Source organism: Chinchilla lanigera, unplaced genomic scaffold, assembly GCF_000276665.1.
Source record: "Chinchilla lanigera isolate Chin_1 unplaced genomic scaffold, ChiLan1.0 scaffold00001, whole genome shotgun sequence".
NCBI lineage: Eukaryota > Metazoa > Chordata > Mammalia > Rodentia > Chinchillidae > Chinchilla > Chinchilla lanigera.
In genome coordinates, this window is record NW_004955402.1 from 39,734,493 (window position 1) to 39,750,098 (window position 15,606).

Sequence of the window (15,606 nt, forward strand, 5' to 3'; positions counted from 1 at the left end):
AAAGGGTGCTGACAAATACTTAACTAGGAGCACTATTTGTTTACTGCACTATACACCAAAGTCAATCAGTATAAAGTTATGATGGGAATTGGTTCCGTTGTGCCCACACGTCAAAGCTAGCTATCTGATGAGTTGCTGTGCCATAGCTTGACCTATGTTTCTATCAAATATGGTAAGTATAAACTTCATTCGTACTGGCCAGAGAAATACTGCACTATCCCTCCTCAAAAAAGTGCAACTTAATGCTTTAGGACTTATAAGGCTTGTTATAATGCTGCATGATGACTGAATATTGGCATTTTTCAGACGAAGGAGGAGGCAGGTTAAGTCATCTACTTTTTAGTAAACCCATTGTGAAAAAAAAAATCAAGAAAGCAACAAAATCAATCAGCTCTGTCACACTACTTACTACTTGCAATTTTCTCATTTGACAGTTTTTGAACTTTACTTGTTTTTTTTGTTTTTGCTTTTTTCCAAAAATCTGACCATGTATTCAGAAACGCCTCACTGCACACTACTTCGGCTACACAGGTAGGTAACACTTTAATCGTTTTGTTAAATCACAGCCACTTTGATTATGTTATGTTTCCGATGATATAAACATTGGAAGGCACAGTGGTAACATTGTAGCATTCTAACCTTGTACCTCTGAAAATCCCAGAAGAGGGTCACAAATGCAACATTACAAGTCAGACAAACTCTTGTTGCCATGTCTTGGTAATGGTGCTTGTAATATCTACACATGATGTGACTTTTAAGTCCTGTGTTCCCAAAAGACTGGAGAAACAACTTTCTACTTATTTATGAATGAGAAGCAACTTCAGGGTCAGCATTTCTTCCTGCACTGCCCCTCCAGAAGCAGAGTTGGCACTACAGGTTATGATAACAAACCAGGGAGGGGGACAGAAATAAGACCAAAAAAAAAAAAAAATCCCCAAAAAAACCAACAGCAACAACAACAACAACAAAAAAGTAAAACAAAAAAGAGAGAGAAAAGGAAAAAAAGGAAAAATTCATATTTACAGTAAAATCTTTCTTTTAAAAAAGTTAATCAGTACTATTTTTTTACAGGAGAAAAAAGTCTGAAACAAATGAACAAAAGCTTACCATAGTCACTAAATTTTTAATATATATTTATATATATATTTATATATATATTTGTCATAGGTCTATAAGATCCATCTGTTCCTCCTACCCTAAGGAATGGCTAATGTCATCACTTCGTTGTCGTCAGGACGTTTGCTGGTTTTGTTACTAGGGCAGCCGCGCTTCCCCTATTCAGTATCCAGTAATTATAAACACTAGCTGACTTGAATACCAACAAAAACGTTCATGTAGTTGTCTTCAGAAGTACACTTTTTCATTATTGCAAGTTTACAATTTTTTAAATTAAATATTTTTTTCAGACTTACAAATTAATTATATTTTTTTTTTTTTCCAAAAGAAGTTTAGGCACAAATGCATTGTTCCACAGTGTGGAAAGATTGCCATTCAGTCTCTGGGCTTCGTCTCAGCCTGTACATACTGCTTTGCACATTCTGAATGATATGTTAAAGAAAGTCGTCCCTCAAGTTGCACTTTTTTTCTTTCTTTTTTTGTTTGTTTTTCTGTTTTTTGATAATTGGGAATGCTGAAACCTCTTGCGTCTGCGATTCATAACTACTCAGACTTGTCTTATATTACAAAAAAGGGGGTTAAGGAGAAGTGTTTATGTGGGTTTAAGATAATACAGCTGTTAAGGAAGTGGTCTCTTGTTTTAATGAAGCAATGTGGCAACTTGGACCTGGGAAAAGAAAAGGAGAGAGGAATTAATTAGTATCTTCTTGAAAGAGGAGGTGCTTCATAACAAGACTCTTTTTTCCAAGAAAGAAAGGTATCTGTTCGTGTGGATCTAAGCTGGCTTTTCTGGCTGGGGTGCAGGTGAGAGGGTGGGTGATGATCTCAGAAATGGTGGGAAATGAACTTGCCCTTTCACATCTGTCCCATGTGATTTGATGTGTCTCCCATTCCAGGGTGCGGGCCAGCCAAGGAGAGCGGGGGAGGCTCCGAGGACACCTTCTCTTCCTCCCTTCTTTTTAGACAGGCTGCTTTCGGATTCAGATTTCTTTCTGTGGAGGATGAGAGCACGCGTGCTTTGTTAATGCCGAGGCTTCCGGTGGAGGGTGGCAGTCCCCTCCGCCTCTATTTCTCCCACCCTCTGGCTCAGCTTTATGCTACAGTTAGGAAACATGTACGGTGGTGATTCACTTGGTTGGTCACTAGGAAAAGCTGAACTGCCAGAGAATTTGTACCAGCGTTTTACAGTTTCAAAAAAAGTTAGTAAAGCAAGTGAACTAAGCTCTGATTACTGACAGTACGACCTGAGATTACAATGTAATGCTAGTTGTAAGAGAATCCTAGAACTTAATTATCAGACAAGGGATTGCTGCTGCTTTATAGATTTAGACACGGTTGCATCGGAAGCATTATTCTGAGGGTGCTAAGGCTTGGCTGTCTGCTCCTGCTCACAGCCGAGTGTTGCTCTCAGCTCACTGACCTCGGACTTGCTGCTCCAAGCTGAGGATGACGGCCACGGCCTGGTGGAGGATCAGGAGCTTGGTCTGGGGCTTGTCACTCTTGAGGTGGAGCTGTACCATGCGCCCGAGCTCCTTGAAAGCCTCATTGATGTCTCGGACCCGCAGGCGTTCGCGGGCATTGTTGGCCATCCTCCGCTCCTTCTCCCTCTCTGCCTTCTGCTCCGGTGTCAGGTCTTCATCATCGTTATTGCTGTGGGACAAAAGGGAGGCGACATTTTCTAATGGTGTGGGGAAGAGGAAGATACCTAAATTATTTTTTCCCCCGGAGTTGTCATGGAGCTTTCCCATTTTAATCTGTGTCATTGGCAGAATTTCATATCCACTTGACCTTGGGAAGGGCTTGGATGGCTGTGAAAGGCAATATACAATGCATTTAGTCTTTCAAATGACACATTAAACCCACACTGAATAAAAGGGGATGATCTGAGCCAAAGGGAGGGCCCAAAGTGTGCCCACGGTCGTGTGCAAAAGGGCAACTGGAGTTTTATAGTTATATTCTACAAAGCAGCCTCCACCAACTTATGCCTAGCGCACACAGCATGATCACACTTGAGAAAGACAGTTTATACGTAATTTTTTAAACTTTAACAACTGAAACCTAGGGAAACTCAGTGACTGAAAAGAGTAATAGGTAAAGCAAATACAAGGCAGTTTAACAAGAGTAAGAAGAAAGTCCTGTATTGCACACACCGATGCAATGGGAGTGGAGAGAGTGGAGCTTTGGCCTAGGTGCCCCATCCCCAGCTCTGAAGGTCTTGGAAATTCACTCACCCTACCTGAGGCTCGTTTTCTTCATGTATAAAATAAAAAGTTGGCAAGACATCACTTGTACGCTTTAGTATGGATCTTTACGAGCCCAAAGTAAGTTGGAGAAACATACATTGACATTCACCATGTAAAACAATGCAAGTCCAATATTTACTCCCTATAAATTGCCATGACCTCACCATGAGTCACAAGGGAAGCCAAACAGGAATCTCTGTAAGAACCAAAAGATTCTATGACTCGTAATACAGGGATGATCAGGCCCAGTATGGACTGGAAAGATAAGGTTACTTCTGACCATTTCTGAATGTTATTGTAACCAATTAGAGACTTCTAAATGGCAGATAAACAGGAGGGTGAATCATCTGGAAGGGATACCATCCTGACAGGGTTTCATGGCAGAAGGGCTTACAGTACTTTCAGGGCTATCACAAAGAAAGGAGGAGTATGGAGATATCTGGGCTCAAGGTGATAGAAGCAAAGAACACCAGACGACCAGTGGAAACTCTCATGAGCAATAATTCTTCGGGGTATAAGAGACACAAAAATGAAGTACATGTCACTGAAAGGCAACCATCCCTAGTGTAAGAAATAACATCAAGGTGACCCTTAGCCTAGAGACTCACACACTGAGCTAGAGGACTATGCCACTACCTTAACGTTCTCTGAGCTGGAAATGTTCACAGAATAAAGACGATTAATCACAACATTTCAGGGTTAGAAGACACATGGAAAGTTAGCTAGTCAGTTCAACCCACACTCCGTGAATGCTGGCTGAAGAGGTACAGCTCCAATCTGCTATTCTGGATAATCCTTGGGTAACCTCCAAATCACAAAAAGGACCAACTGGAGGAGCTCTAATCAATCAAAAATGAGAGCAGTGTTTCTGGGTTGCAAGTACATGTGGCACATGATGATGTATGAGGGCCAAGAACACTTAAGGGAAAAGGGAAAGTTAGAGGGAAGAGGAACGCATTAAGGAAAGATGCTGACAGGCTGGACTCCTCGTCCATAGGTTCAACTCCTTTCCAGATGGCACTGTCTGTCACAGTGTGTGCTGGAGAACACACAGCTCAGTCGCTCTAACTGGAAGAGGCTCTCTTTCTCTGCTCTCTGGTCTTCCTCACTTCTCTGCTGATCCTTCCTCGCCCCTCACCCATGACTTCAGCTGATGCCTAGGAAATTCAGCTTACTATAATTCCGCTCCTGCATCCGTTACACCAGCGTCACTAGGCTACAATAAGGAAAAGGAAACAGATCTGAGTCTCTGCTGGACTCATCCTAAAGCTAAAATTCTGGGAGTAGTTTTACACATCAAACATGTGCTACACCCTCCACACAGGGGAGAGTTGAAAATGGGAACTTGTTTTCCAAAGGGTTTTCAGGCTAAGGCCTGACTGAAGTTGGTTATTTACTAATAAATAAATTAGTTATGCAAATAAACTCTATAGATTTAAAAAGCATTGCTTTACAACACTGTTTTAGAAGCACACATAAATGTCCCACAGATGACCTTTTAAAAAAAAGTTTTCAGTGGCAAGTTAAAATGTTGTTCTGAAACCTCAAAACATCTATTAATATGTGTAAGTCATGGCCATGTAGTTAAGTGACCAAGAACTGACTTAGACTAACAGTGAAGCTGTTAAGGATGTGAAATCCCAGCCCAAGACTCCTTGCTAATGTGGCCAAGAGTCAAGAAAGTATGGGAATGGGAATAAGCCCGATGCATTTAGCATTGCTGGAATTACAGCAGTAGGTAGAATTTGTCTCAGTAATTATAAAAGCAACATGAAAAGACATGTGTTCTTAACTCATAAAAGATACCAGCTATCATCTTGAGAGCCACAACTTTAAAAGGGAAGCTGTGTGTATTTTTAGTACAGCTGGTTTAATTTGCAAATAGAAATAACTCAGAAGTATACATGTATCATGTACATGGGGCATTCAAAAACTATCTGATTACCACAGTAAAAGAGGCCATTCTAATTTAACGATAGCAGATACTCAAGAAGACCAAACACAACTATTTTCCTGTGGTTGTGTTTTCTATAGAAAGAACTATCAGAAAGGGGAAAAAAAATTAGCAATTTACGGATTATTTTTGTATATACATCAACATTTTCAGATACAATTGACAAATTAATATTTTCTCTTTTGAAGTAAGAGCAAAATAACAGGTGTACGTATACATCAATTGACTTTTTAACACGGCTAAAATCTCTTTGAAAATATTTTAGGAAGAACATTTCTGACCAAATTTGTAGAATGTAGTTTTTTAAATAAGCCATTTTCACTTCAATCAGTTACAAATTGTTTTTACTGTGTGCAATTGGCATTGAGTCCAAATTCACAAATGCAAGGACATTTTAGGCTTCACTAGAGTACAGGTATCTTAAGGGATACCTTGGTACTTCTAGAATAGGCCTTTAATTTTCTGTTCATCTGTAGAATTACCTGCCAGGAAAAAACTGAGTAGTTTCTTCCTGTTCTGTTCACTTCATCAAAGTCCAATAAAGGAATTAAATGAAGCGACAGTATTATATACTGTTACCTAGATCTTGACCTAGTAATTGATTTGATATCCTTCTTGTCGTCATCTAATTTCTTGTCCTCGGAAGATTTCGTGTCTTGCAGGTTCTCGTCGCCCTCATCATCAGATTTGATCTCAGAGCTGCCGGAGGAGACACTCTGCCCCTGTAGTCCTGGTGGCATGCCTGGGGGCGGGGTAAGAAACCAGGTTACATGTACACCCAACTCCATGCACAAACACGTGCACCGCAGATTGCAAGGCTGCCAGCTAGACAATCCATTCTGCTGAACTGTGTGATCCTGCTGTCACTTTTTTTCCTGCTATCTGGTGAAGTTTCAAAAATGCACCTGCGGAAACAAGTTTTCCCTGCATTGGCTCTGAGGTTAAATTCTATTTTGCAATCTTTTGGAGTAGATGGTAATTTCACTGTCTACAAAACATCAACTTAATTGCAATGAAAATCATAATCATGAAAATCACACACCTCAATGTTCTGATTAAGAACCCAAGTAAATATCAGCTATTATATTGAGTTTCTTCCATATGCAATGATTTAATAGAAAAATATCCTTAAAATATAATTCCCAGGGAGTACGCTAAATACGTGCAGTCAAGACTTCAATAGATACCCTAATGATATTCTGAAATTAGGCTTCTCTTATCCTCAAGGAGTAATCAGCATTTAAAAATGTACATATGGAAGGCAGTTCACTGCTTACTGAAGAAATTTCTAGCTTTATCACTGCTCAACTTTTCAAGATCACGTTACATTTTAAAACACAATCTTAATGTAATTTATGTCTCATATAGATACATTTCCATGGTAGATTTCCTCCTATTTGTAATCTGTGCATCCTAGAACTGTCACTCATTTTGGGTCCATGGCCCCAAAGCATTCTTATCACCTGGAAGCCATCAGAAATGCTTAATCCCACATCTAATGAATCAGAATCTGCATTTTTAACAAGATCCTCAGGTCATGCTTAGCACATTTGCAGTTTAAGAAGCACAGAACTAAAACAAAGAGGGCAAAACAGAAGTCTCTTTCAAAGAGAAGGCCTCCAGATTATTGCTAGCCAAATGAAAGTGAACCACTGTACCAATACATGTGGGTAACTAACACTCAGATGTGTACCATGGTGAGAGGTTGAAAGATGCCTATGCGGATTCCTTCGGTAGGGTGGTTCTGTTTGTTTTAAATATTAAAGGAATGCGAAGCTGTTATGTAAGTGACCATGAGAACAGCTGGCCAGCTGGGATGAATGGATCTAAATCTGGCCTGTGTAGTTCAGCTTCCCAGAGACAAGAAAGGCTCCTGTAGTGGGGAGCCGGGGGGCCTTGGTTATAGGGCTAGATGACTTAAGTGCAAAAGCCATCTGACCAAGTTCCATTTTTTAAATGCACCTACATTTCCTTCCACCTTAAACAACAAAAATAATTTCCTTCCTTCCTATTCATTTGGAAATATCATTTTCAGGCCACAAATAATCACATTAGAGGACTAGGATGAGTAAAATGTGGAAATAGCTAAAATAAAATTTCCTCTCATCAGTCTATTGCCTCATTCCCTACTGAAAATAGGATTGGGATTTTGGAGGATATTTGAGGAAAACAGTTACTGAAGAAACGCAATTAGTAGGCTAAGTTCGAGCTACTTTCTCATTTACTGGCCATTCTGGCACCAAATTTGATTGTTGGTTTTCTGCCGGTGGTTGCTGAGGGCTGATGGCCAAGGCTGCTCGGCATGCTCTCTGGGTGGACCGCTAACTGAGGTCAGAAGAGCCGTTCTGAGGTGCGCTTACCTCTGTAAGGGTCCTGGGGTGGGTTCAAGTCAGGGGAAGTTGCAGACTGGACAGGAAGCTGTGGAACTGGAACCTGGTTTGGCAGGAGAGAATGGCTGCCTCTGAGGGCCACGCCATCTTCGCGATGGGCCCCAACCTGAAGGGATGACAGGAACCATGATGCTTAGTAGGAGCAGTAGGTGCAACAGCTATTTCTGGGGGCAGCAAGGCCCGGATGAAGGAAGGCGAACCTTGGAAAACGCAATCCTCACAAATGTGACTCACTAGAGGGCGCTGGAGGACCGCGCATGTACCTCTACTGCTCTGCAAAAACACTTAACGCTCAGTAAGATGCCGTGCTGTACATCCAGTGACAAATATGGCAGAGCAGCTCAGGCAGGTAAAACGTCAAATTGTCTCCCAGGGTGCTGCAGTGGAGCGCACTGATTCGTACCCATCTGTCTTCTATCATGTCCGCCAACAGATCTGACAATTATCTTAATGCCCATATGCTTAATTGTGGGCTTCTCAATTCCCCCATTGCTATCGGAAATCCTACAGGAATTTCAATTTGGCATTCGACTTTCATTTCAGGGGATAAGATTCTCAGGCCTGCCATTTTTTTTCCCATAATGCCAGCTAAGCCTCTGACAGTGGAAGCTACAGCAGTGTGGGACACAGCCCCTGCTCGGTACAAATATAATAAAATGTCACCTGGCTTTCTAAAACTGGCAGCCCATTCCAAATTAATGTTTACTGTATTTCATCAGCTGCTGAGTTCCAAATCCAAAGGGGGACCGTTTCTGCCAATGCCACCACACCGGAAAATGTACCAATAAAGGTTTTATTAAACACACCAGTAATGCCATCATTGCCACACAAGGATGTTTGGACATTCTTCCATTTTTTTCACTACTCTCACCATAGAGAGATACCATATTGTAAATACTCTTTATGGTTCCAAGAATAAAATTATAGAGTACAGCATAATTATTTGATTCGAAAAAAAAATACTGCTGAGCTTTTTTATTAACTATTACTACCTACGCTGGTCCAAAGATGTTGAACTTGTGGCACTGAGACAGCATCTGCTGATTTTATACCTTATGCCTTAAAGCAAAATTATTAAGCATTTGTAAACCAAGAGAAATATAAGTAGCTCATATGCCTTTGTATTTCCAAGTAGTTATTTTCTTAGCCTGTTGTGAAGTGACCAGTTGTGCTGGACAATGGGTTTAACACTGAAGAACATCCATCTGTGAATTTACACTGCTATGAATGAAGGTACACTTCTAATCCAAAGCTGTACAGCCACAAAGTGCAATCTTGATTCTCTTACTACCAGAAGGATGTAGTTATACAAGTCTTTCCAAACAATGCAGTGACAAGAATTGAATCAACAACAATCAGATTCACAGGATCGAAGCTATTTAAAGACAGCCAAGTATTAAGTATCACTTTTAGTGCATATGTACTCCTAAACAATACAAAAGAGGGGCTGGGGATTTAGCTCAGCGGCAAAAGCGCCTGCCTGGCAAGCGCAAGGTCGTGAGTTCGGTTCCCGGTACCGGAGAAAAACCAAAAAAAAAAAAGAAACAATACAAAAGAAATTAATTCTAGGCAAGAGCAGGGTCAGAAAGCAGTTTATCTAAATGATGAAAGCAGTTTATCTAAATGATACTACCTGTTCCGATTAAAAATCCAGCAAGAATCATAAATGACTTAAAAGCCTATTACCACTGGGACTTTTTCGCTGAGAGATCTGGGAAGCTAGGTGCTATCTGCACCCAGGGCTTGTGTCACAAAGTGGAACTTTCTGAGGATGGTTACACAGCCTCTATGTGACTGCTTCAAATGTCCTGAGATATTGGTTACCTCCTATTCTATCTCGGACCACAAACTGGCTTCTTGGTAGATTCCAGTCAATGGCCTTTGCTTCAGCTCTGGAGCTTTGTGGGGTTAAGTACAAGCCCTTCCCCCCATCAAGGGGCCACACCAGAACCTTTCCTCTGTAACTCAGGTCCGCTCTCATGACATCTCACGCTCACTTTGCTCCTTAACCATGTCTGGTTCACGATTGTGATAGCTATTTTTCATTAAGACTTTGGTTTGCTGTTTTTATAGCTGTGCATTTAAGAGACTGATTCAAAGGATTTCTCTTTTAACCTAAGGTCTCAAATTATAAGGATGAATTTTAGTCTTTGATCAAATAGTAGCTCTTTATGCCTGCCATTCAATGTGCTACCAAATAACTAACTGCCTTAGTACCAGTTCGTATTTATTGATATCCTCAGTGGATTTACCTTCTTGAATTCCTATAAAGGGTGATCTTTAAGTTATACTCACAGATTTGATCTTAATGGAAATGTATGTGTCTTCTACATCAGAATTATTCTGAATGTTCTCAAGCTTTCTTTATAGTCATCTGCACTGTAATTTAGGGTTGGTTATTTATTTTTCATTTAAAATGTATTCAGTTATTGATCCCAAAACTTTCCTTCCTTTCGATAGCATTTAGACAAGTTCTCAAAAGAGGAAAAGAGAACCCACAACAATTATCTCTTTATTTTTCTGCCTCGATACGAAAATCAGTGTAATGGATAGTGAAAGGCAACTATATCTAGGTTCTCATTGTGGCTGGTTTCTTAGCTGTATGATTATAAGTTGTTCAAATACAAAATGAAGAAAATAACACTAAGATTACAGAGAATAAATCCCAGGGTTATGATAAAGAACATCAATAGTATATGAAAAACAACTAGTATGTAACAGTTACACAAATGTTACACATAGTAGTGGTTTTTCTAAAAAAAAATTAATTAAGTGTATTGGCACATTTTAGGTATACATAATGATCACATTCATTGTAGGGAATTTATACCTGTACACAACACACACAGATAGAAGCAAGTAGTGTATTTTAACTGAAAGTACTTGTATATTAAATAAAACCAATAGCTCATGAAATTAAAGACTCTTGAAATTCAAGCTATCTTCACTTATGGGCATCTTTGTGCTCCTAGTAACTGTGTTGATCAGATCTGTTCGATTTTAAATCTTTTATGTGAACAAAGATAATAAAATCTTGAAAATATATTTGAGAATACATTTTTCCTAACTATATTTTTGTTTGGATTTTAGGCATATATGTTACCTAACTTGGTCTATTTTCTGCAGATCATCTTAAATCATCTCAAACAGTATCAGTAACTTTTCCATACAGGAAGATGAAGACAAAGTTGTCTTTGCTGTTTTAAGGTCTCCCTTTTGACCGTGGATATTTTGGATCACATGAATGAGCTCTATAGGTCCAGGTTCACATGGTACCGAGCTTAATTCTCTAGGATCAACTCCATCGCCCGTGGCGGTGGCAGAGTGCTCTATTTGAGAAGACAGCTTCGTTTTGCTGATCTCCTTGGCTGCAGATAGCGCGTTCTAACCCTAGATATTTCTGTTTTACAGTGTTTCTGTTCCTACACAAGTCAAGAAAGACTATGAGTAATCTGTGCGACACCATCACTTGAATAACTCCAAAAGAGACACAGGAACCTGAAGTGTGGTGTGTACATACAAGGGCTATTGATTCTGTTCACTTTTCATATAACAAATATATAATATAAGAAGGAAAAACCAGATTTATTCAACATACAAATCAGTTGTTAAGGATGATGTTTGGTGTGAATTTTTAGAACATTCATATTTCAGTAAAGGTCTATTTTGATAAACTTTTCATTTATATAACAGAGTTAAAGCCAGCTTTAAGTCTTGTGATAGGACATACACAGTGTAATAGTTTTAGATAATTATGCTAAAAGCAAAAGAGATCAATAAATTTTAAAATAATTATTAATTGATTGATTAGAAAGTATATTTATACATCAACAAACATTTTCTATTCTAGTCCACGCCTGTCGGTTTTTCGATGTGCCAAAGACAGAGCGATGAATAACTCAGATGTGGACCCTGTCCTCAGGGAGCTTATAACGATTCTTTGTGGCATTTTTGTGTACTCATCAATTTAGTGTGATACTCTTCGTAGCAAGGAACAGAGACCTCTTTGGGCTTACTTAAGTAAAAAGGAATTCCTCATACAGGTTTTGGTAACCTGCACTTTGCACCCAGAGATCTCTGAAGCCTTAAGGCCACCCGAGCCCCTGATGGGCCACTCAGCCTTCTCTCCCCTCCAGGTTACCACTGCTTCTCCATGGCTTCGCCCCTCCTCTCTCAGCCTGGCCTCTTTCTTCCTTCACAGTCTCTCCTGGCATATTCTTTCAGGATCTACACTTGCCACTAACTCCCCCTCTTGGTTTTAGTATTTCTATGTTCTGAATGACAGGATCATCTGATGCCCAGCTCATCAGTTTGAAGCAGACATCCTTGGTCCTAGGAATAAACCACTCCAGGATCAGGTAATTTTGGGATCCAATGAGCTGCAGCCCCATCATGGCTACCTCAGCCGGCTCCTTCTGGAGACTTGGTAAATCATGGCTGAGAAATGTCTGTGTAAATATCTAAGCTACATTTATCAAGTTATAGTCAAATGTTGACACAGCTATTTAAATTTACTCATGTGAATTTACCTGAGAATTATTAAATACCTTTAGATATGTATTATTTCTTTTGAATCATGTAAATACCATATAATTTTACATGATCAAACTTTCCAAGAAAAGAATATCTTAAAAGCATTTTAAAATAACAGAACAGAGACTTAAAGGGTTTGAAGGGACTTGGAAATTGGGTCAAGCTCTCTATTTTACAGAGAAGGAAGGTAGGGCTGACAATGGTGGAGTAACTTAGTCAACATCTAGATATAGAACTAAACAGAACTCATAAAACTTGTAACATATATATAACCATCATTCATATATATACATATATGATTGAAAGAAGCAGAATTAAGTGCAAAAAAAAAGAACTTCTTGGAGCTTTTGTTTTAAAACTGTGTACATGTATGCACACACATATACCTCTATACAAACCTATTACATGCATATATACATACGAACATATAGATATAAAAATCATTTTACTTTTATCATAGGAAAAATCATAGTTCACCAACTCAGTCCAAGGCCAAGATATCTAACTAAATTATAAAATTTAATATCTGCCACCACTCTTCCAACATAAACAGATTTAAAAGACATGCAGTTTCAAATTAGGTGGCTGTTGGCCAGACTGTTTTTATACCGGGATGCACACAGCATCTCCATAAATATCCTCCTCCTTATCCTCAAGCTAACAACAAACACCACAAACAAAAAAGACATTCAATGCTTTTGCTCCTTTGTTTCCAGGGAGCATTGTGAAAGTAATTATTCTGTTGTATTTAAGAGGCCTATTTCATGGATGGGAAAATGTATTAAATTTCATTTGGCAGTTATTCAATCCTAGTTAATGTTATCTCCAGAGATAACTGCTTCAAAACAGGCTTTCAGACCCCAGTTACTTCTATTCTACCATAATCCTTCTAAAAGAGTATAAGATACCAACTTTAACTTCTTATCAATTTCTAGACTCAAGTGATTGTGACTCAAAAGCAGATATGCTATTAGAGACAATTTGGGACAGTGAAATTTAAATTGGTTATTAATGGCCTTTGGTGCAAACTTTCCTTTTAATTTATGTGTTCTTGAGAGCGATGAAAAATAACAAGAAGAAAAATGGGGAAAAAAAATGGGACAAAGAAAAACCTTTTACTCTTCTTTCTTGTTTTTTCAAAACCACAAAAGAAATGTTTATGGGCTTGCACTGTAATTACAACCTATCGACACGGCAAACAGTTTGGTGTAATCTCCCCATGAAATATCAATTATACCTGTCAGTTGTCCATTACCGAATTTCATTTTCAATCACCTTGCCAGATCTTTGTCGTATTAGATGAAAGCAAACTTATTTTCTCACATGTGCAAAACACCATTTAGTCTAAAAGTGCATCTTTTAAAGAAGTGGAAAGTGGTCACATAAACTTTTTCTTTTACTCACTCACAAATGAAACTCAGCAGTTCATGAAATGGTAGCAGCAGATCAATACTCCGAATAATGACAGCAGAGGCACCGAGGGTAGAAAACAAGACCAACTCTAGAAACCAACTCTTGTGAGAGACAGCCTCACATCTGGGACACTCTTCAATCACAAACATATTTCCATATTTCTCAGCTTAAAAATTACCAGACTTACGTTTTTATTATTTATGTGATTAAACACTTAAAGGACTTTTAACTGAAGTCAAGTCTGGATGTGATTCTTTTGTTTGGATTTTGATTTGATCCTTAAAATGTTTATTGGGAAAAATTTCATAACTGTCATCAGAAGACCTAATTTTTTCTGGACATCTCACAGTTTCATTTATGCTCTGTCTGAAATTTAATGTAATTTTCTATTGTGCAGCTCTGGGAGATTTATTTAATGCGTATTCTCCAGATGATAAAATAATTTTCCAGGGCATTTAAATCTGATCTAAATGATCTTGACCTTGTCAATGTTTAACTGTCATGTGATCCACTGGGTCAAAACTCCCCTGGACTGTCCACCAGCTCGGTTGCAAGTGAATGGTTAAATGATATGGTCTGAGAGATGCAAATGGATCAGCTGAATTCAGTTCATCTTTTTTTTCTCTAACTCATAAGTTCCATTTACTAAAACTGTTTCATTTCTCTCTTTCTCGTTTCCACCAGGCCCCTGGCCCCCAATTCTCTTCATTATTTTCCTACAGTGGAAACCATAACTGGTTGCAGCACCTGAAGCAAGCACTAGAAGGGAGGTTAACAGAGACATTCCATTCCATCCCTGCTCCAGGTGGCAGGCCAGAACATAGGCTCTGTGGAGTTAAAATTAATCCATCCCTAGTGAACCAAGCCCATCTGGCATAGAGGTTACGGCACAGTCTTACAATTGTTGTACCTGTAAGCAAACTCTTATTTAGACCAAAGGCAAAGTCACTTGAATACCTGACATGTACCTGCACTCTGGGAGCCCTGAAGTGTATCACGCTCATGTGAGCGAGCCATCCTGCTTTGACCCACACACAAAGCCCTACCTAACCAGCACCGACAGTCCATCATTAGTAACTTACCATTACCCTTGGCTTTTACTTTTAAATGCTTTTCTTAATATCTAACCACATATATTTTTTGAAAAATGTTTGGAAAGGGAGCATTAGTTTGAAGAAGCTGGCCTAATGTGGAGAAACAGGTCTCTCCCAATCTCTTTCTGAATCCTCACATCTTTGGAAGCCCGCCCTTTCTCCCCATCACCTGAGCCCTTGCACACTAAAGTTCCAGCAAGCTAATCACTGTTCTATGGACCACATCTGAGATTCCTCTTGTGTTGCTGTGGTTGTCATCTGTATGCTCAGGGATGATTCCAGTTCCCATATACTTTTAAACTGCTCACTCTCAATCCAATAACCTACTCATGGGTCCTCATGCTAGGCTCACTCCCACCTCATCCTGGCTCCATGTGCTGGGTAGGTTTCATCTCAGGAATCACCAACTGCTTCTCTGTCATTAGCTCCCCAGATCCCCTGCTTTCAACCCCTTCAAGACTATGCTGATCCCCAGAAATCTGCATCTCCTCATAGCTTGCTGGGCCTGGACACAGCTCTTCTCAGACCACTCATTACAGGACATCTTCAGTAGCACTGTTTAACAGGACAGTGTGCAAACATCAGTGATTTTGTTTTGTTGTTTATTCATAAAGCCTAGTCTTGCCATGGGTTATAAACGTCCCAACGGTAGGGCCTGGGTACAAGTCACTGTACAATACTGTCCTATTACAATGTGCAAATAGATGTTTCCTAAATAGCAGTGATACACACAGCAGCTATCTGTGAGACTATGTCTGAAATCTAAAACCTTTGATATTATGAAATACACATTTAGCATGTATCTATCAAATAATGAACATTCCATCTCATTCCACAAATGACTTTTTTTTTTTTTTTTTTTT

At 39.3% G+C, this 15,606-nt stretch overlaps 1 protein-coding gene across 9 annotated transcripts in view; it reads right to left on the reverse strand.

Moving 5' to 3' along the window:
* Positions 1-1,103: 1,103 nt before the first annotated feature.
* Positions 1,104-15,606, reverse strand: part of Tcf4 (transcription factor 4) — a gene marked incomplete at its 5' end in the record, with an annotated part of 330,556 nt that continues 316,053 nt past the window's right edge. For 5 of the 9 annotated variants that reach the window (XM_013510967.1, XM_013510957.1, XM_013510945.1 and 2 more), the window contains 5 exon segments: positions 1,104-1,783; positions 1,968-2,108; positions 2,537-2,766; positions 5,893-6,055; positions 7,674-7,809. In XM_013510967.1, the coding sequence (XP_013366421.1) occupies positions 1,972-2,108; positions 2,537-2,766; positions 5,893-6,055; positions 7,674-7,809 (666 nt within the window). 9 annotated transcript variants of the gene reach the window in all.